The 23,421-nt window shown below is 41.4% G+C and overlaps 1 protein-coding gene across 1 annotated transcript in view; it reads left to right on the top strand.

Annotated features, from left to right (window-relative positions):
- The window catches only part of MYO3A (myosin IIIA), a gene marked incomplete at its 5' end in the record, with an annotated part of 269,215 nt that overhangs the window by 38,840 nt on the left and 206,954 nt on the right, over window positions 1-23,421 (top strand). Inside the window, 4 exons of the mRNA XM_075316162.1 lie at window positions 10,814-10,969; window positions 17,410-17,509; window positions 20,071-20,187; window positions 22,976-23,080. Coding sequence (XP_075172277.1) covers window positions 10,814-10,969; window positions 17,410-17,509; window positions 20,071-20,187; window positions 22,976-23,080 — 478 coding nt within the window. The remainder of the gene's footprint in view (window positions 1-10,813; window positions 10,970-17,409; window positions 17,510-20,070; window positions 20,188-22,975; window positions 23,081-23,421) is intronic.

Genomic DNA, 23,421 nt, shown 5'->3' with positions numbered 1-23,421 from the left:
AGCCCCGAAGTGTAAGACATAAAATTCAATAGGAGAAAACATCGGGTATATGCCGCGCTATCACCATGGAATCCGTTAGTAATATAATTCCTTTATTGTTTGTAGAGGTTGACGAGTTTCAGAGACATCCGTCTCCTTCATCAGGACATCAAAGGAACAATACTTACTTACTGTTCCTTTTGATGTCCTGATGAAGGAGACAGATGTCTCTGAAACGCGCCGACCTGTACAAACAATAAAGGAATTATATTAATATCGGATTCCGTGGTGATGACGTGGCATATACCCGATGTTTTCTCCTATTGAATTCTACGTCACTGATGGGAAAGAAATAAGTAGAGCTGATACATATCATATCACTTTTTCTGATGCCCCTTGCACATGCACATTTGACTCGGCAGAGCGTGCATGTGTTTTATATGGGAAGAAGAGTGTTAACTTCTAAGTCTGGTGGTGGATTATATTTGTGGAGAATGAAAGGATTGGGCTCTAAAAGTCAAAATGTCCTGATCTACCCTCCTCAATATCATCTGTCAGGGAGAGTTGTGAGGCTCCAAACACATTAGCAAATTAATTAGATGGTCTTCAAATGTCACTGAAACCTGAGTTTGTCCGACTTTACTGTATGTGGGCCCGTAGCGCCCCTGAACCCTTCAAGGCACTACTAGGTACTGCATCCTGTCAGGAATGCAGGGCCTATCCCGAGGGACCTGGAAGCTCAATGCCGGTACCAATCAACACACACAACATCCCCAGTTCCCTCACCCAGACAGGGATGACTGACTAGTTAGGGGACCCAATGGATGGCCACCTAGGGGTGGAGCCTATCCAGTCCACTAGCGAACAACCGGGGGGGGGGGGAAGAGACAGTAGTGAGTAGAGTGGATGAGACAGACATGTCTCAAGTCGGGGTCGTATAATGGTGGCCTGACTGGTACAGGAGTGTGGTTGCCGGGGATGGTACGGTGAGGTACCCCTGGAACCAAGGCACCAACAGGGCACAGGGCCCTAGGTTAGGTGAACGTTTTAAACTGCCTAGCAAATACCTGCACAGTGAGGTGAATTTCACGGACTCACTGACCCAAGAATCCGGGGGCACCAGCAGTAACGATTGAGCCAGGGACCGGAACTGAACACCGACCCTACAGGGTTCACACTGCCCGCCGCGCGGCCGAGAGCCTGACAACTGAGAGGAGGGGACTCCCAGATGCTCCAAGCAACGGGGTTCCACAAAACGACAGAGAGGTGCAGGGGAAAGATGTCACTGGCTACAGGGACTAGAGGTCTGAACCAACCGTCCAGCGTCACCATCTGCTGTGAGTAAAAACCAGAGTTGCACTGCATTCCCATCGTGTGGTCTCCATTATTCCCACGCCGCACCCCATCATCTACCCCCTGGGGCTCAGCCCTACTTGCGGAGGGCTCAACATCCCAGCTGCCATCACCACCAGCCCCAGTGAACATAAACTGTGCAGCGGCGGCTCCAACTATTTATCCGCAACCCGCAAGTGGCGTCATGATATAAACTCTTTAATCTCCCCTGTATATAAACCCTTTTCGAAAGCGTCCCCAGGGTCATGGAACCGGGCAACAGCCATTACACAACCGTGACACAGCATCCCCGTATATATACGGACCGGGACCGAGTACCCCATAGCCCTGGGGCGAGACAGGCACTTTGGTGGTGTGCGGCTTTTACAATCACAGAGCGAGCATCAACTCTGTTGGTGAAGCCCAAAGATGACATAGCCATCATGAGTCTTAGGCTATGTGCCCATGGGAGCTTGCTCCTGCGGATTTTGCCTTGGAAAGCCTGCGGATTTATCTGGATTTTCTAGATAAATCCGCAGGTTTCAGCAAGTACAGACACTCCCCATGTTATCCTATGGGACATGTGGAGTGTCTGTGTCCATGCTGCGGTATGTGCGGCTGTGGAATATGCTGCGGATGTCCCCAAGCCGCCCGTAACTGCATGTCAATTATTTCTGCGCATTTACCTACGGAAATCCCGGCGCTCCACTATGGAGATAGAGGCCGAAGACTTCCGCAGGTAAATCGCATGAATGTCCGCAGGTTTACCGCAACAATTCCGCTGGAATCCCGCAGCTATGGATAACCGCGGATTCCGGGGAGGTGCTGCGGGAAACCTGCGGACATACCTGCGGATATATCCGCAGGAGCAAGCACCCATGGGCACATAGCCTTACAGTGAACTTGTCAGTTCAGATGACTTTTCAGAATAAGCTGTAATGTGGAATTAGCAAATAGGGAAACAAGCACAATAGGGTCTTATCCAGTAAAAAGGTGAAGACTCAGATAACTGCTCACCCAAAACTGTGGAATCAAGACAAGGACGACCACTGGAGCATCCTGGGTAGGACAACTTGTCATGTATAGCAAGTGTTTATAACATGGGAGTGGTGATCTGTGATAAATATCCAGAGAACATGACATAAGAAGGACAATGTGGTTTATTCTCCACGCGTTTCGAAGTTGGATTAACTTCTACATCAGGAGATCCATAAATTGTACAATATTTCTTGCCATTAAATGACTTGTATTCTACATTACCAGTTTTCCCTTCTGCATGATCCACCTCTAATTTTCAGGTGTCTATGAGCTAGTGCAATTACTGCCATACACTATGCATACAGAGAGATTAGTGATCCCTGCTACCTTGAATTTAAAGGGTATCTGTCAGCAAGTTTTTGCTAACTCATATAAAAGCAGCATAATGTAGAGACAGAGACCCTGACTCCAATAATGTATCACTTAGATTACTGAGTGCAGCCATTTTGGCACAATATGCATTTTTAGTCCATAGAGCTGCTCTTGCCCACATCAAGCTCTCTATAGAGATTGTATATTGACAGTGAAATGTCAATCAGAGGAGGGGGCGTGCTGGACAACATGGCACCAGTTAGCTAGTCACAGCGATGATAAGGATCCTGCTGCTAAAACAAACATAGCAAATAAACAAAAGATCATACAGTGACCAAACAGGCATGTCTGAACTTTCTGTGTTAACCCTTCCAGCATGCAGGCTTCAGCTTACATGGCAAAAACCTGCTGACAGATTCCCTTTAAGTAGAACACCACTTGAAGAAAAATCATGTTGGACATTATAAAGCTGTACTCAGCAGTGTAGATGTGAATCCAGCTCCAGGGTTAGAAAAAAAAACAACTAGAAAGCGGGAACACCATTTGCTGGGTTTTCCTTCTGCTTTTCTCCACTCACCTCCTTCCCTTCTCATCTCCATACACTACAATTGGCAGCGGTAATCTGATACCTCATTGTGCTGCCAGCTCATCTTGTTTAGATATTTTGAGAGTGCATGACACAAAATGAAAAAAAAGTGGCTCATAAGTGGAGAAAGGAGACTTTTCTGATAGGATAAATTACAAAGTTGCTTATAAGAACGTATACTGTTGAATTATGCAGAAACTCTTGAAATAACAGTGATCATTTAATATACTTATTGCATAGTAATATTACTGTATTTCGACTTTACACAGTATTATTGTGTTTTTATGTGATGTACAAGGTTCTTATTGTTCATTGTGCATTAGTTACAGTGTCTGTTACTGCCAAAAATCCTTTCTCTTTACTATGCTGCTACTTTTGCTCACTCTGAACGTCCTATGCTATGGCTAAATCTCTTTGCATTTCTGCATATTTATCGCATCAATGCAAATTTCCAGATGCAAACCTAACCAAGAATTTGGTATTTTTATTTTTCTGCAAGCAAATCAGTATTAAGTATAGATCCACACAGAGCTATTCAAAGCAGCAGGATTTTCTAGGGCGGCTGCTCATTAAACATTACGTGTCACGTTTACAAATAGTGGAGGTTTGATTTTTACCTCTTTATGTAAATTTGGCATTTAGCTTTTGATTTTTAAATATTGGTTACTTTTACATATACATAGTATTCAACTCGTGTTATAGCTGTTTTGGAGACACATCTCTGACCCACGTGCCCTCGTACCAAAAATGTGACAATATTACTAAAATACCCCTCGAAACGCACAAAAAATAGTTATTTGTAATAATATCGTTGCAGTGGAGAAATTACGTCAGGTGGCATCCTCCCGCCATAGATGGATTTTCACTTATCAATAAAACACATAATAATAAAGTTATGAAACAAGTTTTTTTGCAGGCTCACAACTCTCCATAATGAATCCACAGATGCTGGGATTAATGTGGCTGGCATCCACAATATCAGATGAAAGGGAAGATAGAAATCCAGTAACCCGTTCCTCTAAAATCGAGTTTTTTATTTAATCAGTAGCTATAGTACCCGGCATTGCCTGGGAAAGTAAGTGTCTCTCTGTCTCTCTCTGACTCTCCCTCTGTTTCTCTTGCTGTCTGTCTCTATGTCTGTTTTTCTCTCTCTCTCTGTCTTTCTGTCTGTCTCTGTCTTTGTCTGTTTCTCTCTCTGTCTGTCTCTATCTGTTTTTCTTGCTGTCTGTCTCTCCGTCTGTCTCTCTGTCTGTCTCTCTGTCTGTCTCTCTGTCTCTGTCTGTCTTTCTTTGTTTTTCTGTTTGTCTCTGTCTCTCTGTCTGTCTCTCTTTGTCTCTCTCCCTGTCTGTCTCTCTGTCTGTCTCTCCATCTGTCTCTCTGTCTCTCTCTGTCTGTCTCTCTCTCTGTCTATCTGTCTCTCTGTCTGTATCTCCCTCTCTCTGTCTGTCTCTGTCTCTCTCTCTGTCTGTCTCTCTCTGTTTCTCTCTCTGTCTGTCTCTCTGTCTATCTCTCGCTCTCTGTCTGTCTCTCTGTCTGTTTATGTCTCTCTCTGTTTCTCTCTCTCTGTCTGTCTCTGTCTGTCTTTCTCTGTTATTCTGTCTGTCTTCTGTCTTTCTGTCTGTCTCACTCTTTCTGTCTTTCTCACTCTTTCTGTCTCTCTCCCTGTCTGTCTCTTTCTCACTATCTGTCTCTTTCTCGCTGTCTGTCTCTGTCTCTGTCTCTCTGTCTGTCTGTCTCTGTATTTCTGTCTGTCTTTGTCTGCCTCTGTCTCTCTCTTTCTCCACCAAAATCATATTACCTCACACATAAGCTTCTTACTAAGAATGTCCTCCGTTGCCTATAACAACCAATCACAGCTCCTATTAATGACCTGTAGCTCCCAGCTCCATTGATTTTAATGTAAGCAGGTTTTTGGCGAATAACTGTAAAGTGCAGTGTTAAATTTTCCCCTCAAAACATAGTCTATGACGTTCCCTGAGTCACATGAGGCGGCTGTGCAAAATTTTGTGATTGTAAATGCGACGGTGCGGATTCCTTTAGTGGACATACACACACACATACATACACTCAGCTTTATATGTTAGATTAAACATTCCATAATTAAAATTGCATGTTCCAGACCACCATCCCCGCCTTACGCATAGGCTTATAGGCAATAAGTAAGGACTTTGTCCAAAACGCCTGGAACATGCAATTTTATTGTGGAATGTTTAATGATTAAAGAACTCGATTTTAGAGGAACAGAATGCTGGATAATATCGTTATGGTCGCTGGAAATCTTACCGCTTAGACCATCATTGATGCTGATCAGGTGGGCAAAAATCATATATGAAAATGGAACAATAGTGAGCATGTGTGACTGCCACTATAATCAATGAGTTGAGGAGTGACGCACATGCTCAGTAATACTCTATTCACTCTCGGAACTTTGAGACTTCCCTTCTCCTGACCGGTGGAGGGGTCTCAGTGGTTGAATCCAGAGTGATCATAAAATCATTCCCTATGCTGTAAGTAGGGGATATATATCGTTTATCGGACAACCCCTTAAAGTTCCCAGTCACTTCATAATAGATATATCAAGCAAGGCACAATTACTTACGACGCCACCTACTGGAATCAGCTGGTAAAACTAGTAATCAGAGACGAGCCAATCAACTCCATGCAAATCCAATTTGTGATGTAACAATTTGCAATTCCTTTTGTTAGAAAAATTAAAGTGGACATTGCCATCTCACGCATAAACATTGTAGAAGTTTGCATTAGCTATGGAACCTACTTGGTATGTGACAATACAAGAAACATTGTGGAAAAGGAACCCATGCTCGCTTCATGGTGCAAGTCTTCAATTGGATTGTCCAACATTTTTTAAACAAACATACCCACATGAACAAGGTCATACTCATGGCCACTTCAACCGTTCTTACATGGCAAAGAAAGGACTCCAGGATTAGCGACAACCTTATGAATCAGCCAGATTTGTGTCATTGCAGTGCATTGGAATTCAATGGTGCATAATACAGGGGTCTGGATGAGCAACAGAAGGCAGAGAGACGGCTGATGATATTATGCAGCAGAGAAACTTGCATTACTGTTACGTCACCACCGGAGTCTGCTCCAGCGGCTTCTACTCTGATAGCCAGGTGACACCGTGTTCCTGCTGTGGATAGTGCTGTTGATGGGAGAGGAGTCGATGCCAGCGGCACTGGTGGGCGCAGGCTCCGCTCATCCACTGGGCTGGGTTATCTTGGGATCTGCAGTACCACTGGCTGGCAGTAGGTGGCATGTGTCTTCCAGCTGAAGTTACCATCATTCAGCTACAGCCAATGGGAAGACACCACACCCTTCTTAATTCCCCTCCTGTCTGCTGACCTCTGCCAGAGATAGTTCTGATATTCTGGCTCCTGGTCTGCCCTGTTCTGTTTTGTGATTCTGGTGTTCTGACTTTTGCTTGTGTTCTGACTACTTCTACTGCCTGCTGTTTATGTACCTCGCTGCCCGATCCGGATTTGACCACTGCTACGTTTATTGATTATGTCTTTGCCTGCCGATTCTGTCCCTGTTCTGCAATTCCTGGTTTGACCCTGCCTGACGGCTACTCTCTCGGACTGCAGCCTTCCACAGGTAGTGATCTCCAGGGCCGTGTGTAATTCCAAATCCCTGTATAGGGGTTAAAGGGTTTCAGGGTTCTGGGGGTCCTGCTTGGTGAGTGGCTTCCCTCTAGCCTCCCCATTACAGCCTGTCTGAGTCTGTGGATCCAGGCAGGCGTTACAATTACCTTGAGATCTGCCGATGGCAGGTGATGAAGGGTGCATGTCCTTTATTGAATCTGAAGTCCTTCGATGAGGCTACTGGTAGAGAAAACTGTGGCATCCACGATGTCATTCTCTTTTTAATTATATTAGAAAATATGTTGACCAGGATGGAATGCATAGAGAAAGAGGCGCAACTTCCAAATGTCTCCTGCTGTTCTGGGTCTGCTGGTTCCACAAGGTATTCTCTATTGCTTCCTCAAAAGCTGTAGAGTATGGGCCCACACCTGCTGTTTCTCATTGATCTATAAATGTCATTAAAGCGAATATGTCCGCAGGTTTTTGCTACCTCATCTGATAGCTACATAATTTAGGCAAGAAGATTCTGAAACCAACTATGTATCACTTAGATTACTGAGTACAGCTGTTCTCACACAATCAAAGAATAGAGTTTTAAGCATGCAGCTGAGCCCAGGGAGCTTCCCCGCCCACACCGGCTCTCAATAGAGATTGTACATGGACTGTGAGGTGTCAATCACAGCAGGGGGTGTGTCAGACTGGCCTGCTTGTGAGTTTCTAGTCCTACATTGTTAATCACAAGGTAATAAAGTCATAAGTTTAAGTAAACAATATCTCATACACAGATCAGAGAGGCATAGTTGTTGTTTGGCTTTCAACCCCTACATCATGCAGTCCTCAGCTTATATAGAACAAACCTGCTGACAGATTCCCTTTAATACTTCCTTGAAAAAGCACGAGAATGGATGATTCTGACTTGCTGATGTCACGAAACGGAAGGAAGGTAACGGAAAAAAGGACACTTGGACTGACCCTCAAGCAAGGGGGGCCCTAATCCCTAATCCCAGAATTGGAAAAAGCAGAGGTATCCAGCTCATCTGTTGGCAGGTCCAGCATGCACCGATCAAAACACTCTGAATGTGCTCCAGTTCAAGAGCAAAAAGGAGGAGGATCCAGCTTCTGGATAGTACTATAATTCTGTCAAACTTTATTTCCAAGGATAAAAAAAGGGTACAGTACAGGTCCGGAAGCCCCAGCGTGGCAACGCGTTTCAAACGCAGCCTGCGTTCCTTGTCAAGCCCAAATATTTGAAATGACATTAGGCTATTTAAACTCACTCTGTCCAAAGGGAAGAATGAGTTTAATTGACAAAACACATCTGCTGCTCACACCAGGTAGATAATGAATGAACACATAAGGTTACATAGTATGACATACAAGCACAATCATGAAATACAAAAAAATATATACAATAAAAATATATAAAAACAATGAAACTGTTTATGTTATCATTTCCTACAAAAAATTAATAATGAAACATTACATCGCTTCTTAAATTAAGACCAAAAGCAATTCTTGTTTCCAACTGGAAAATCCAAAAAGTTTTGCATGTTAGAACTGTGATGCTGGATATCACCACTACGAGGAGAAATTTTAACTTTCTATGCCAAAAATACACAATATCAATATTCCCACAATCGCGTACAAGATTTCTCCCGTGCCTCCCCCATACTCTGGAACGCTCTACCTCAGCATATCAGACTCTCCCCTACTGTGGAAAGCTTCCGACAAGCCTACAACCTACAATAGCCCTCAGTCCAGTAGACCACTGCGCAACCAGCTCTGTCCTCACCTATTGTACACTCACCTATTCCCTGTAGACTGTGAGCCCTCGCGGGCAGGGTCCTCTCTCCTCCTATACCAGTCTGTCTTGTACTGTTAATGATTGTTGTACGTATACCCGCTTTCACTTGTAGAGCCCCATGGAATAAATGGCGCTATAATAATAAATAATAATAATATTACAATTGTGCTGCAAAACAAAATGTTTAGATGCTGCAGATAAATGTCCAGTGGTTATAGAGGTCCCCCGTGAATTGAGAATATCTCTAATATGTTCATTAAAACGTGTTTTTAATTTCTTTATTGTGCCCCCTATATATAGCAGATTACACACAGTACATTTAATGCAATATACTACATTGGTTGCATTGTGATTGATACATCTCTGTATAGGGTGCACAGTTGTATCGCTGGAATTCAAAAAAGAAACGCATGGTGTAGCAAACTCACAGGTTCGACACCGGGCGGTGCCGCATCTGCAAAAACCTTTATGTTCAAGCCAAGTATATGGGGATTTTTTCTGGGTGAAAAAACTTGGTGAAAGGATATTCCCCAGTGAGGGAGCCTTTTTAGGGACCACATTACAACCTGTTTGCAATAAGGATGCAAGAACAGGATCTCCTCATTCAAAATAGGTAGATAGCGTTTAATGATGCGTTTAATGGAATTAAACTGGGTGCGATATTGTAAAGACACTACTGATTTATTGAAAGATGCATTCTTCTGGGCAGTCGTGTCATTAGAAGGATTAATAAGGGCATCATGCTTTTTGTTCGCAGCTATTTTACGTGCTCTTTTTAGTATCCAATTGGGGTATCCTCTATCATGTAATCGAGTTTCAGCAAACATGAGTTCTCTGTCAAAATCAGAAGGACTACTACAATTGTGGAGAACCCTGGTAAATTCACCCTCCGGTACGGCTTTAATGGTGTGATTCGGATGATTTCTCTCAGCATGAAGAATAGTATTTCCAGCTAGTGGTTTACGAAAAATGGATGAAGAAATAACCTGTTCAGGAATACCGGTGAAAGTTATGTCCAAAAAATGTATTTCACTTTTATTACTGAAATGGGTAAATTTTAAATTAAACTGATTATTATTTATGTAATTAATAAATTATGGGATCATTGTAATAGGACCATGCCAAATGAACAACTGGTCATCTAAAAATCTACCGTACCAATGGATGAATTCACGAAAAGGATTCTCAACGCAATACAGGTATTTTTCTCCCAAAACACAATGACCAGGTTAGAAATAGAGGGTGAAAATTTAGCACCCATAGATTCTCCATGGTACTGTAAGTAAAATTGTTTATTAAACACGAAATAATTGTGCTCCATTAGAAATTGTGCTACCTGGATGATGTAAATTTAAAATTTACCCATTCAGTAATAAAAGTGAATTACATTTTTTGGACATAACTTTCACCGGTATTCCTGAACAGGTTATTTCTTCATCCATTTTTCGTAAACCACTAGCTGGAAATACTATTCTTCATGCTGAGAGTAATCATCCAAATCACACCATTAAAGCCGTACCGGTCTCTGACCTCCAGTAGGAGACATGACTGAACAGACCCCTCCCCTTGGACCTATCCTTGGAGACAACATACATGCACTGGCTCTGCAGAGTCAAAGCTATGCTAAAATCACGACACTCAGAATGCATAAAGTGGTTTATTGCCAACGCGTTTCAAGTCAATATGACTCCTCCTTTCTCAGGATGACCACATGTCCTGTCACTCATCTCTGCTGTTATACATCAGGCTTCTGGAGGCTGGGGGTTCTTTTTGTTACAATGAGAAGGAAATATCGTACTGGGTCTGAAGCATAATAATTAGGGATGATCGAATACCTCAATTATTTGGCTTTGCGAATATTTGCCAAATAGGTCGCCGCTATTCGCGAATATTCAATGCGCAATGTAAGTCAATGGGAAACCCGAATAACAATTATTCGGAACTATTCGGGCTTCCAATAGACTTACATTGCGCATCGAATATTCGCATAGCGGCGACCTATTCGTCAGATATTTTGAGGTATTCGATCATCCCTAATAATAATATTAGGCACTGCCATTTCGGAAAGTACCAATATTCTCTGCTATTCCATATTTCAATGTACAGCTTTTAGATAGAGTGCAATATTTAATATTTTCATATTTTGCATTTCAGGTGCCTTACCAAAGATTTTGAAAAACGGCCCATGGTTTGTGATCTTTTGGAACATGCTTTTATTAGGCAAATTAGACATAATGAAATAGCACTTCAAAAGCAGCTAATGGAATTCATAGATATTCACCAGCAAATGGGGATAATGGAGAAGAAGAGGTAAACATGGTATTCCTGCTTAGCTGGGGAACATCAGTGCCTGTCTGTAAATACTCTGCCAGGGAAGTTCTGTCTTTGCACTCTGTTTAATCTTCACATGCTGCACTAAATGGAGTTTCATTAAGATTCATTATTCTGCTAAATTTCAGTAGAAACAAGCAAACTACATTAACCAGACATGGAAATATATTGGCATTTCATGGCTTAACAAAAAGAAAGACTATAAAAAAAAATTATTAAAGGGAATGCAGTTTACTGGCAATCGTACAATAAAACTTAAATTATTCACAGTTCTATTATTTAAAGGGAACCTGTCATGAATTACACTAGTGGTATAGCTGTATAGGTTCAAAAATAACAATAAAAATAATACCTGTCTTATAGTAATCTGATGTTCTGGTGCTGAGAAATGAAGCTTTAAAGCCACATGTGAATAACTCCTGAAAGTGCTTTGTGGGCGTGTTGATCTGCTTTGCATTGACACGCCCCCAATTCACTTTCAGGCAAATTTGAAAGTAGCTTTACAGCTTGATATCTCAGTGATAGCACATCGGATTACTACAAGACAGGTATCTTTGTTATTGTAATACTAGGACCTATAAAGCTATACCACTAGTGGGATTAGTCAAATTGTTCAGAAAGGTTCCTTTTAAGCATATCATGTCAGTTATCATTTCTATTCTAGTAAACAAAGTAACAAATTAACAATTCTAAAGCATTTTTTCCTAGCTCACATTGGTTTTCCTTTATTATTGCTCCTGAACATATATGAACAAATTGTTCTCTTGATGTCATCATTTATTTTATAACCAGAGCATATCCCTACAATCTCCGATTAAAGGTAATCTGTCTCCAAGTTTTTGCCATCTATTCTTAAAGCAAATTCAACCAAATAAACTTGTAGACAACTCAAGGTAAGAAGTGACACAACGAAATCCCAATAAAAATATAAAAAAAATACTTTTTTAAATGAATTAAAACAGCAGTATGGTAAGCAAAGTGTCACATGGAGCTTTGCACAAACTTCATCGACTGTCATGGAGGTGATGAGCTGTGTTCAGATTCTGACACTCCGCCCGATGGTTTCTCTGTTGTCTGGGATCAACACAGGCAGACTCAAGCATCGACCTGCTCTGTGCTGATTCATAGGCAGGCTAGCAAAAGTTAATCTCTGCTGGTCTGTTTGCTCCTTTGATCACATGTTGTGGGGAGGCCTATCACATCTACTTCCCTCCTATTTATGCTGGTTGAAACCTTCCACCCATGCCAGCTATCGTTTATTCTATGTTGGCCTGTGAGGTGTGGTGTCCCAGACTTACTGGTGAAAGTTGGTTCAGTTGTGGAGCTTACCCCCTCTTGTTTTGTAGCTTCCTTCCTGTTCTTAAAGAATTTTTATAGGAGATTTACTAGGAGATAAAATCTCAAAACCAGCGCTGACAATGGGTTAATTTATTGTTTTATTAAAGGTTATCCTTGTTTCAAACAAACATACCAATTGACATAATATATAACATATAACAAATAACAATTAGCCACAATAGATTGAAGCAGTTGTTTGACAGATTAAATGATCGTAGTGCCCCGGCCGGTGGCTATATACGATCATATACTTGTAGCAAAAAGGATTATAAACCATTCAAAGTGCACAATCCGGTAGCACTACATGAGCAATGAGACCAAGAGATTGGAGACAGGCTGAAGAAAAAATAGGTATAAGGGCCTATAAGAGTTAATAATATAAGCCAAATCTTCCACCGTTCTGGGTACCTGTAAATATGTTTAGCAACGATGTAGGAGCGCACCGGCTCAAGAGGGTTCCAAATAGAGGTTACCTGAGTCCAGTCCCCGGCACCAAGCTCCCGTAGGATTATTCCTGCACGGTGCTTCTAGATGCCTGGAAACAATTCAGCGCAGGGCTTCCCCGTGTATGCTCCCAATGCAGGAGGAACAAAGCCGACATGCACTGTATAGTGCCGGCTTCCAGGAAAGAGTAATTTCAAACAGGCGTATAGCTTCTCCAACTTCTCCAGTGGCAGAAGATGAGGCACTATTTATAAATAACAAAACCCCCAGGATAGCCGTATTTTACCACATACCTAAGATCCATAAAACATTATTGAACCCCCCGGGCCGTCCCATTATCTCGGGGATTGGCTGTTTAACAGCCAATTTATCTAGGTACATAGACATTCACCTTCAGAAATGTGTTCCGTTACTACTGGCATATTTGAAAGATAGCACTCATGTGCTACAGCTTCTACAAGATATTAAATGGGAGGATAATTACATCTTGGGGTCAATTGATGTGACATCTCTGTATACTACTATTGAACATTGTAAGGGTTGTGAAGCCTCAAAGTATTTTCTAAATAAATCAGGACTATTTCCCCAAGCCCAAGTTGACTTTTTGGGGGATTGTATTCAATTTATTTTAAATCATAATTTTTTTCGGGATGGGCTCCAATATTTTTTACAGAGATGGGGGACTGCCATGGGGACCAGGTTCGCTCCAAGCTACGCAAACCTATATATGGGAAAGTGGGAGGCGTTAACCATATACCCTGATGGCGTGCTTCGGGAGAACCTGGCGTCGCTTCATCGACGATGTTTTATTTATATGGTCAGGTGACCAAAAATCCCTTCTTGAATTTTTGGAGAATTTAAAGATTAATGATTTCCATTTGAATTTTACCTATACAACGATTACTTAATTTTCTTGATTTAATTATTTTTATTGAAGCAGGTAAGATCCAAACTAAAACCTACCATAAGCCCACCGATACTAACAGTTACATTTCATTGACCAGCTGCCATTTACCTAGCTGGCTTTTTAATGTCCCAAAAAGTCAGTTTGTTAGAGCATATAGAATTTGTAGTAGAATGGAAGACTTTGAGTTGGAAGCAGACCATCTGGCCAAAAAGTTTAAACAAAAAGGATATAGGGAGGAATTTTTGGAAAGTGTCTATTCACAGACTAAACAAATTAAAAGAAACAATTTACTACAGAAAAAACCCCTTGAACTTATATCGTCTAGATCTAATGAATTGAATATACCTATAATTTTCCAATACACTGCACAAGTGAGGCTCTTAAAAAATATTGTTAAAAGTATTGGAGCCTTTTAAAAGAGGATAAGATAATAGGGGACCTCTTGCCTGTTAATCCAAAATTCGTGTATAGTGTATAGGAAGGCTAATAATATTGGTAATATGGTGGCACCATCTATAAAAAGAACCATATTATCTAAGAAAGGAGGTTTGTTTGGCCTGAATGGATACTTTCCATGTAAGAAATGTATTGTATGCAGGAATATAAAAAATTTCACACGAAATTTTTTTTTCGCAAGGACAGGAGGAAATTATTATTAAGGATTTAATTACCTGTCAAACAAAGGGAGTTATATACTGCATTCAGTGCCCCTGTCAAAAAAGATATGTTGGGAGAACGATAAGACCCCTATGTAAGAGGGTGGGGGAACACATTAGAAGCATTAATAACAAATGTACCAAACATCCATTGTCTAAGCACTATTTGTTAAAAACATGGAGGATCCTTTAAGGGGTCCCAAGTTTGGGGTATTCAAAAGGTAATAAGGGACTGGAGGGGGGGTGATTTCATTAAGAAGATGTCCCGAATTGAAAGTAAATGGATCTTTGAATTACCGGTAAATACCTTAAAGCCGAATGGACTCAATAGTGATATTGAATTGTTTGCTTTCAATTAAATTTAATAATTCTTGACTTTTATATAGTTCTTGATGTATGGAGGGTGCGATGAAATGTAATAATGAGGCTGTATGTGTGCATGTATGTGTGTATGTACATATGCATGCATATATGTACATATACATAGATATAATAATATATCAACCTAAAAATAAAAATAAAAATACAATTATTGGAAGTATACATTTATTCATCCCTTAGTTTTATATATAATTTTAATGCTTGAAGAAATGTTGAAAATATTATTGCATAATTTTATCATACCTTTTATACACTTTTTTATATAGTTATACATATGAACATTTTTTTTATCAAAACATTTTTTTATCGTGTTCCTAAATATTTATTCATTTTAAATTTCTGTATAGAAATATATACGCATATTGATATGTATGTTTGCATGTTTTTATTCTAAAATTAACTTAACATTAGGGTTTTTGAATGATGTTGCAGTATTCATTTATTCCGGGATACCTCTGCACCAATTTATATTATATTACAATACATTACATGCGGTTCTTATTTTAAGCATTTTTTACTTTGTGATGATGCCTTGCAGCAATTAACTCTTACTGGACTGGTGTATAAATAGCACCAAAATTAACAGCTGAGCTATCCTTGAGGAAGGGGACCGGTAACGCCCCCGAAACGCGCGTCGGATTTGGACTTTGCTCAGCTTACCCTGTGTGGTAAAGATCTTCCTGGCGGATTCCTCCCTTCTGTGAATTAACCAGCCGTGTATGCGGTATATGCCCGGACTGCCACTGGAGAAGTTGGAGAAGCTATACGCCTGTTTGAAATTACTCTTTCCTGAAAGCCGGCACTATACAGTGCATGTCGGCTTTGTTCCTCCTGCATTGGGAGCATACACGGGGAAGCCCTGCACTGAATTGTTTCCAGGCATCTAGAAGCACCGTGCAAGAATAATCCTACGGGAGCTTGGTGCAGGGGACTGGACTCAGGTAACCTCTATTTGGAACCCTCTTGAGCCGGTGCGCTTCTACATCCTTGCTAAATATATTTACAGGTACCCAGAACGGTGGAAGATTTGGCTTATATTATTAACTCTTATAGGCCCTTATACCTATTTTTTCTTCAGCCTGTCTCCAATCTCTTGGTCTCATTGCTCATGTAGTGCTACCGGATTGTGCACTTTGAATGGTTTATAATCCTTTTTGCTACAAGTATATGATCGTATATTGCCACCGGCCGGGGCACTACGATCATTTAATTTGTCAAACAACTGCTTCAATCTATTGTGGCTAATTGTTATTTGTTATATGTTATATGTTATGTCAATTGGTATGTTTGTTTGAAACAAGGATAACCTTTAATAAAACAATAAATTAACCCATTGTCAGCGCTGGTTTTGAGATTTTATCTCCTAGTAAATCTCCTATAAAAATTCTTTTTGATTCTAGGCAAATAAAAGGGAGATATTTGTCTAACCTAGCTGCAGGCATTGGGTATTGGGTTAAGCGCTAATTATTGTCTCTGGACATTTTTCTATTTTCCTTCCTGTTCTTGTTTTTTCTCCTGAACCTCTTGTTGTCTTTACCTTTGTGTGTGAGTGCTGTGTAACAGAGTTTTAGTTTTCCATTGTCTATCTTTATCTGTGCGTCACATCACACTCATGTCCTGTCCCTCCCCAGAGGTAAGGGGAATCAGAATATTAGTACAAATGTCTAGTAACATGCTTATCTGTGGTCTGGATGCAGTGCCCCTGACAAAGCAAGGCGAAACGTGCATTGGGGTTCCTCAAATGGTAATCTCCTGCATCCAGACCTCAGCAAGAGGTTATCATTAGAGGACAAGTAAACCAACTGACAGATAGTCATACCTTTTCATGAGCTCTGTACAACCCTATGCTCCATCAGTAATAGACAGCTTTCTGCCTATGCACAGTGTACATACAAATCTGCCAATCAGTGATTGGGGTGTGGTTATACACAGCTCAGTAGTCAGAAAACTGTTAGATCTTTAGCAAATAAAACAGTTTGTTTTGTTTCAAAATGATGTCACGCCACCAAGTAAGTGACACATCGCTGAAATCAGGATATCTACCACTACACCATGCTGCTCTCAGAAGGGGTAGCAAAAACCTGACGACAGATTCTCTTTAACACCAATTAGAAAGCGTCAGGCTAAGTTGTTAGTGAGAAAACCATGAACTGCATGAAAAAAACCAAAACATTAAGAGCTACAAACAAAAAAAAGTGAAACTAGGGTCACAAGGGAAAAAAAATGCAATCTGTGTCTTGCAATTATAATTTTGAAAGACTCTGGAAGTCACTCCAGAAGTGAAGGATTCCTCCAGATTAGTTCCTATCAGAAATGGACATTTTTTTTCTAGGAGAGTTTGTATTTATTCAAAGCACATATTGAGTCACCATGACACCCTGCCCCGACGTAAGCACCCATGGTGTATACTGCGAGGTATATCGTATATCATTTGCCTGCAGATCAGGCTCGTTTACATCGCACCACATACTCACTGTTCTCTTATGAACCAGAAAACAACTCAACAGAGGCAGCGACCCTTCATTTATTTCACAGTAGTTTACAAAGTACGGCTAAAGAACTCAACTTCTAGGCTCGTAGTTGAAAGTTCTGGTTTGTCTTTTTGAACTTTTGAATTTTTGAATTTTGAACTTTGAATTTTTTTTTTTTATCTGTAACCATCGGGATAATAATACTTGGATTTTTGTGCTTAGGCATGAGAGGATTCATACGAAGAAAGGTATCTTCAGAGAGTCTATGACATCCGACCAGAATGATGTGGATGACTTGGCGACCTTAGAGGTCCTGGATGAGGTAGGGGTGATGATGATTTGGTGTATTTTGAAGGATAGAATTTCATATTTCGCTATTATTGTTGTTTTTGTATGCATTATTAGAAGTAGTAATATTAATTAGTGGTTGGCTCATCACAGGCAGTAATGTTGTATTGCTAAGATCTACCACCAATAGCTGATTAGCTCCAACCACTATATGTGGCTGATACATCTGGATGCCCACATGGTTTGCTACTGTAGTCAAAATCCTAGGATGTGCCACCAATGTGTGTGATGAATGTGACATCACTGATGAGATGATTCCTTTAAGAAACAACAAATGTAATTCAGCTACTGCAAGTGACATGAATGATGGTCGTCCGAAATGTCCATTCTTTGGCTTCAGACATCTTAGTAGCAGATTCACAATTTCTACCGTATGACCGTATCTACCATGGATGAAAGTCTTCTACTTTGAGCAGAAACAAAATTGTTTTTTCACTAAGACCGAATGTTTTAGTGAAGATCTAGTGTTTGATAGATATGGACAGACAGTTTGTATTTTGTTAAGGTTGCATGCAGTGGGTGACTTGTGGCTGATGGAGAGAGGAGACCGGAGTCGAGATAGTGTGATCCTTGAGTGCTGACCGAGATACAGAACGTGAGACAACGCTGAGGCTAGAGACTAGCCTTCAAACAGAGTGGCTCCTGACAGGAGGGTAAAGAATTTTAGCAACAAGGCCCAAAGTCTAAAAGTTAATGGGTCAGGTGTTATTTACGTCTGACAGGACTACAATGGACTCTTCTTTAGCCAATGCTGCTGGTAACCATGATATAGCAGATGCTGCATTGTGCCTTCCACTGTAAGCAGTGGCTATAACACAGAATTGTATTATTCATTATTTATAATGATTATCATATATACACATCCTACTTAGATCCAATTTGTTGGGTTTTTTTTAAACCAAAATGTTTTTATTGAAGACTTTTCAATATACAAACAACATACAAAAATGGGGCTATCAGACCCCAAAACTCCCAACCCACCCAACAGACACTCAGTAAATAATAATGGCATAAAATAAGAAGTTGCAGCTCCTTTTGACGTGATTACACCAAAAAGTAGGTAAGAAAGGGAGGATCAGTGTCATTCCCACAGCAACTGATAATGCTTATACCCGTTGTGTACTAAGGGGTAGTTACAATCGTGGGGTCAGAATAACAGTATGCAAGTTAACTCACCGTGTCACGGTTTCCTGCCATCGGTCAAAACAAGCCAATCCGGAAGCTAAACAAATCCCTAGATGCCAGACCAGAATCATCCATCCACGGGGGCCCATATCTTACAAATTTAAGGATACAATTTTGTTTCAGGTATATTCCCATTTCCAAATTTACCAGACAGTTTATTTTATTGATAAATTCTGAGATAGTTGGGGTTTGGTCCGAGATCCAATATTGTGCAATCAGCTTTCTGGGCATGAATAGCATAAGGGACACAGCCAATTTTCCCTCCTCATCCACTGTCAGATCTTCAATGTATCCCAATATGCATACAAAGGGTGTGAGGCTTAAATCTGTAAGATATACTGTGTTAATAATAGCAATCACACCTCTCCAGAATACTTCCAGGTTAGAACATGACCAATTTGTTGTTTTATGCGCAATGAACAATTTACTGATACAGAGTCACATGGCTAAAGAGCTTCTGGGGCCTGGAATCTAACAAAACTGGATGGAATCAGGAGAGAAAAACACAGACCTCGAAGCTTGAGGACGAAAGCCAAAATAACAGAGGGGAACAGGTCAAGGAGTAGTACCCCAAACTGAAAGAAGGACGGAAAGGAAGGCCAGGTCATAATGGTGTGAGAATTAATGTGAACATTTCTGGTTGTCTAAGTGAGCTCTGGGGTTGCGTGTGTTACTAACTGTCTATGACTATGACCGGTGGTGTAAAAGACATCAGTCTGAAGAAACCAGTAAATGTCATCACCCCACCCAAAGTCACATTCGCATACAGAGTCTCCTTTGCAAACGAGTGCGGCGCCCATGCGGCCCGGGGCAGGTACCTTCCTTCAAATGGTGCTGCAAGCATGGTCATTTTCCACACAACTTGATAGAGAAGACTGAAGGGAAGACGCCTAAGGCTGCGAAAACAAAGATGGTAGGATATGGTGTTGGAGAGGAAATGAGCTCCACCCATCATGTTCAGTGAAACCCACCTCTGGTGGATGTACCAAAAAGAGAGAGCCTGCCCTTCCCAATAAGCTGATGGGGATAAAGCGGTGGCTCTGAAGAAATGGGCGGCGGAGCCAGAAGAAGTCCCACCCTAGAGACAAGCATAAAGAATGATGATATCAAAGAGAATAAACAAAGCCAAATAACAAATAAACTCTACTACATGTGGTAAATGTACTCATCCAGTATTAATTAACAGTTATCTAAGTCATTACACAGAAACACAGAGTCCTGCTAAAAATAAAAAAAAATCACTCATTTGCACTTAGGATGACAGGATGACTAAATCCCAGTATTGTATTTCCATAGTGCTGTAATGTTAGATGTTGCCTGTTACCTGCCTTTCTCCATTGCTTGTTATAGAATACTGTGACTGACCAGCTCCAGAAACGATACAACAGGGATCAGATTTACACCTATGTGGGGGATATTCTCATCGCAGTCAACCCATTCCGAAGTTTGGATCTCTACTCATCACAGGTCTGATTAATGTAAAGGTTTATTTGTACATATAGCATTGTCTCACAATTTTCAAAATACTAAAATGATTTTTCACCAATAGTAAAATATTTTACCCATAAGAGAATTTGCATATTTGTAGATTATTCTGATTTTTGCATAGCGTCACAAGAAGCCATGTCCAGTTGGCTACACTTATACTCCATTCCATCTTTCCCATGCTTGTTACTAGCCTATAAGATTTAAAGAAGTGGTTCGCCCATATTTATTATTTGCTAGATCGATATTATGTTGAGAAACAATGTTTCTCTCAAATACCTTATGTAGGCAATTGTGCCTGTGAGAGGCGCTATTGAGGACCGCTGTTCGCCATCGCCTGACCACCGGGCTTTGTGACCTTGGGGATCCGGTGATGTCACGTCAACTTCCTGATCATGTGACATCACCGCAGCCGGCCCCAGTCTTCCTGAGTCACTGGGCTGTGGGCAGCATTTCACCTCTCGTCACAGCGCAGCATCCCTCCTGCTTGCAGCGCTCTGCTGTGAGGGAGCAGGGAGCTGATGGGCTGTCACACTGGGACACCGCCCACAGCCACTCACTCATGGAGGCTGCAGCTGGCCGCGGTGATGTCTCGTGATCTGGAAGTTGACGTGACATCACCGGATCCCCGAGGTCACGGAGCCCAGGGGTCAGACGTTGGGGAAGAGAGTTCCGCAGTAGCGCCTTTCACAGGCACTTTTGCCAACACAAGGTATTTGAGAGAAAGATTGTTTGTTAATATTGATTTAGCAAATAATAATTATGGGTGAATTACCCCTTTAAGCTGGCAAGAAGAGGGGATTATTGGGTGATATAAAATAGTAGGAGATTGTATGACTATTTTCAAAAGTTGCTGCAATTTTCAATTCAGATAAGTTAGAACAATAAAAAATATGAGGTCACATGAGCGTAAATTCTGTCATGCGAGGGAATCGGATCGGTTATATAAATGACACTCTGATTATAGTGTGATCCGAGTGCAGGCTCAGTGTCATCCGACTCTCCCGGGAGAGAGAATCAAGAGAAGATAGGGAACAAAATTTTCTCCATTGTATGAGGCCACGGATGTCACTTGAGTGCATTCTGATGACTTCCACGCACCCATAGACCTGAATAGGTAATAGCAATCCAATTGGCGCAGCAAATCACAGCATGCTGTGGTTTTTTTGCTCATGCCGAATCAGCACGAGAAAAAAACGTTAATCACTGTTACAATTAATAACTTTGGTCCGAGTTAAATCCAATTAGCTATCAGATAGCACTCCTCCAATGAATACACTCGTGTGAGTGAAGGGGGGAGTCAGGTGATGGCTGGCAGTGTCCACTCTGCTTCTTCAACCTGGTGTTGTGTATGTGTTTCACACCGGTTGGGAGGTGCGACACTTACTTGCATCTTCAGCGACTCGTACACCACCCCGTCGCTGGTCACCGTCATAGACGTCGGAATTGGGCAACACATCACGGAAACAGTTTCTTTAACTTGTACTTAAACTTCTTTTATTCAGAATTTGTTCTTTGCAAGAGACATTTTCACAACAAACTTTCTCAATCTTCATAAGAAACAATGTCACAATAACCTTCATAGGACAGACATGTCACTTTCCTCCTGCGTTACCGTTCTGCAGATGCTGCTCAATGGCGTAACCTTTTGTCCAGCCCTGGCGCTGGGTACTATCCTTCCAGCAGCCAAGTCTGACTTCTGCAGTCCCGGTCTCTTGCAGCCGTGTCCATTGGACACAATGGAGGATTCCTCCTGAGGCCTGGGAAAACCCTGATACAGAGCTCGTTCTTCCAGGACCTCCTATGCAGAACTCTACTATTCACTCCACTCAACTTAACTACCCCCTCTTCTGGCCTGTTTGGCTTACCAACTCACTCTTTACTCCACCCATTGTGCCTTGCCTCCTAGGCTACCACTCTATCAATATTTAGCCTGCTGAACCTGCACTTAGCATTTACTATAATATCACATTCTCTACCACTTAGCCCTCTCCTGCAAAAAAACATAAAAGAAGAGATACTCACCCTTGCAGATCCCAATCTGACTCTTACATGGTCCTCATTCAACTCGACTTCCTGCACCCATTTTGGTTCCCTTGAAATGGCAATAAATGTCCATACAACACGTCACGGGATCCTTCTCCGATATCACACAATCAACAGAGCGAGAGATGATTGAACAATCCAAACAATAATTATTCCATGCAATCCAGAATGTCCATCAAAGAATTCACCACACATGGGGTAAAATAGTCCAGTAATGTGATAAATGTCCTGGGGATCAGTCACAATCCTCCAGCAGTCCTTTTCCAGGGAAATCGGGGTTTCTCAATGGCTCTCTGGGGTGCTGCCTGTAGCTGCAGCTTCTCCCCCAGAGGATCAATCTTCTTCCTTGTCTCTTGAAGTTCTCATACAGACTAAAGAATGCCCCAGGTAAGCAGAGAGTTTGGGTGGATTCCAGGCCCCCTCCCCAACACCTAGGGACAGAAGCACTGCAGAGGGTTATTAACCTAACTTAACAGAACAATTTTCACAGAATGGACAGAGCAACATGCCTAAAATACGAGCCTACACAAAACTATACATAACCCCCCATATTCCACCATCACAGAACGATTCATCCATCCATCCAATTACACTCTCACACCGATCACCAGCCGGGAGTGACTCTAAATGAGAACCTTCTTCTGTAACTATTCTAGATCTGAAACATTTTACTGTAGATTTGTTATCACTTTTCATCAATCCAATGTCAATTCTGTTTTTACAGCATTCCGAAATATACTCCGGCACAAAAAGGACATCAAACCCTCCACATATCTTTGCTGTGGCTGATATAGCCTATCAGTCTATGGTTACATATAGTTCTGATCAGGTAATTTCGTTTTTTCTTAGATATTGTCATCCACAATGTGTACAATATCATCATAAGCCGGTCTTATCGCTAATCACCCAGAGCCTGGTGCACTGAGAATGTACAATGTGAAACTTCCAACATCAGAGGCATAGGCACTGCGTATGCCTCCGTATGATACAACCTTCTGGAGCCATTAATGTAGCTGATAGAAGAGGTAGCTTTACAGCAAAAACCCATATGGGCATCTATTTGGTGGTAGAATTTGTGATCCTTGACTTATGAGAGCCTGGTAATCTTTGTTTCTCTCTTTAGGGCCAAGTTTGGCCTTTCTGAAAATTCTCCGCCCCCTTGTTTGCTAA

Source organism: Anomaloglossus baeobatrachus, chromosome 6 (assembly GCF_048569485.1).
Source record: "Anomaloglossus baeobatrachus isolate aAnoBae1 chromosome 6, aAnoBae1.hap1, whole genome shotgun sequence".
NCBI classification, from domain to species: Eukaryota; Metazoa; Chordata; class Amphibia; order Anura; family Aromobatidae; genus Anomaloglossus; species Anomaloglossus baeobatrachus.
The sequence above is the reverse complement of the archived record's forward strand: the minus strand, read 5'-3'. Positions and strand labels throughout refer to the sequence as shown.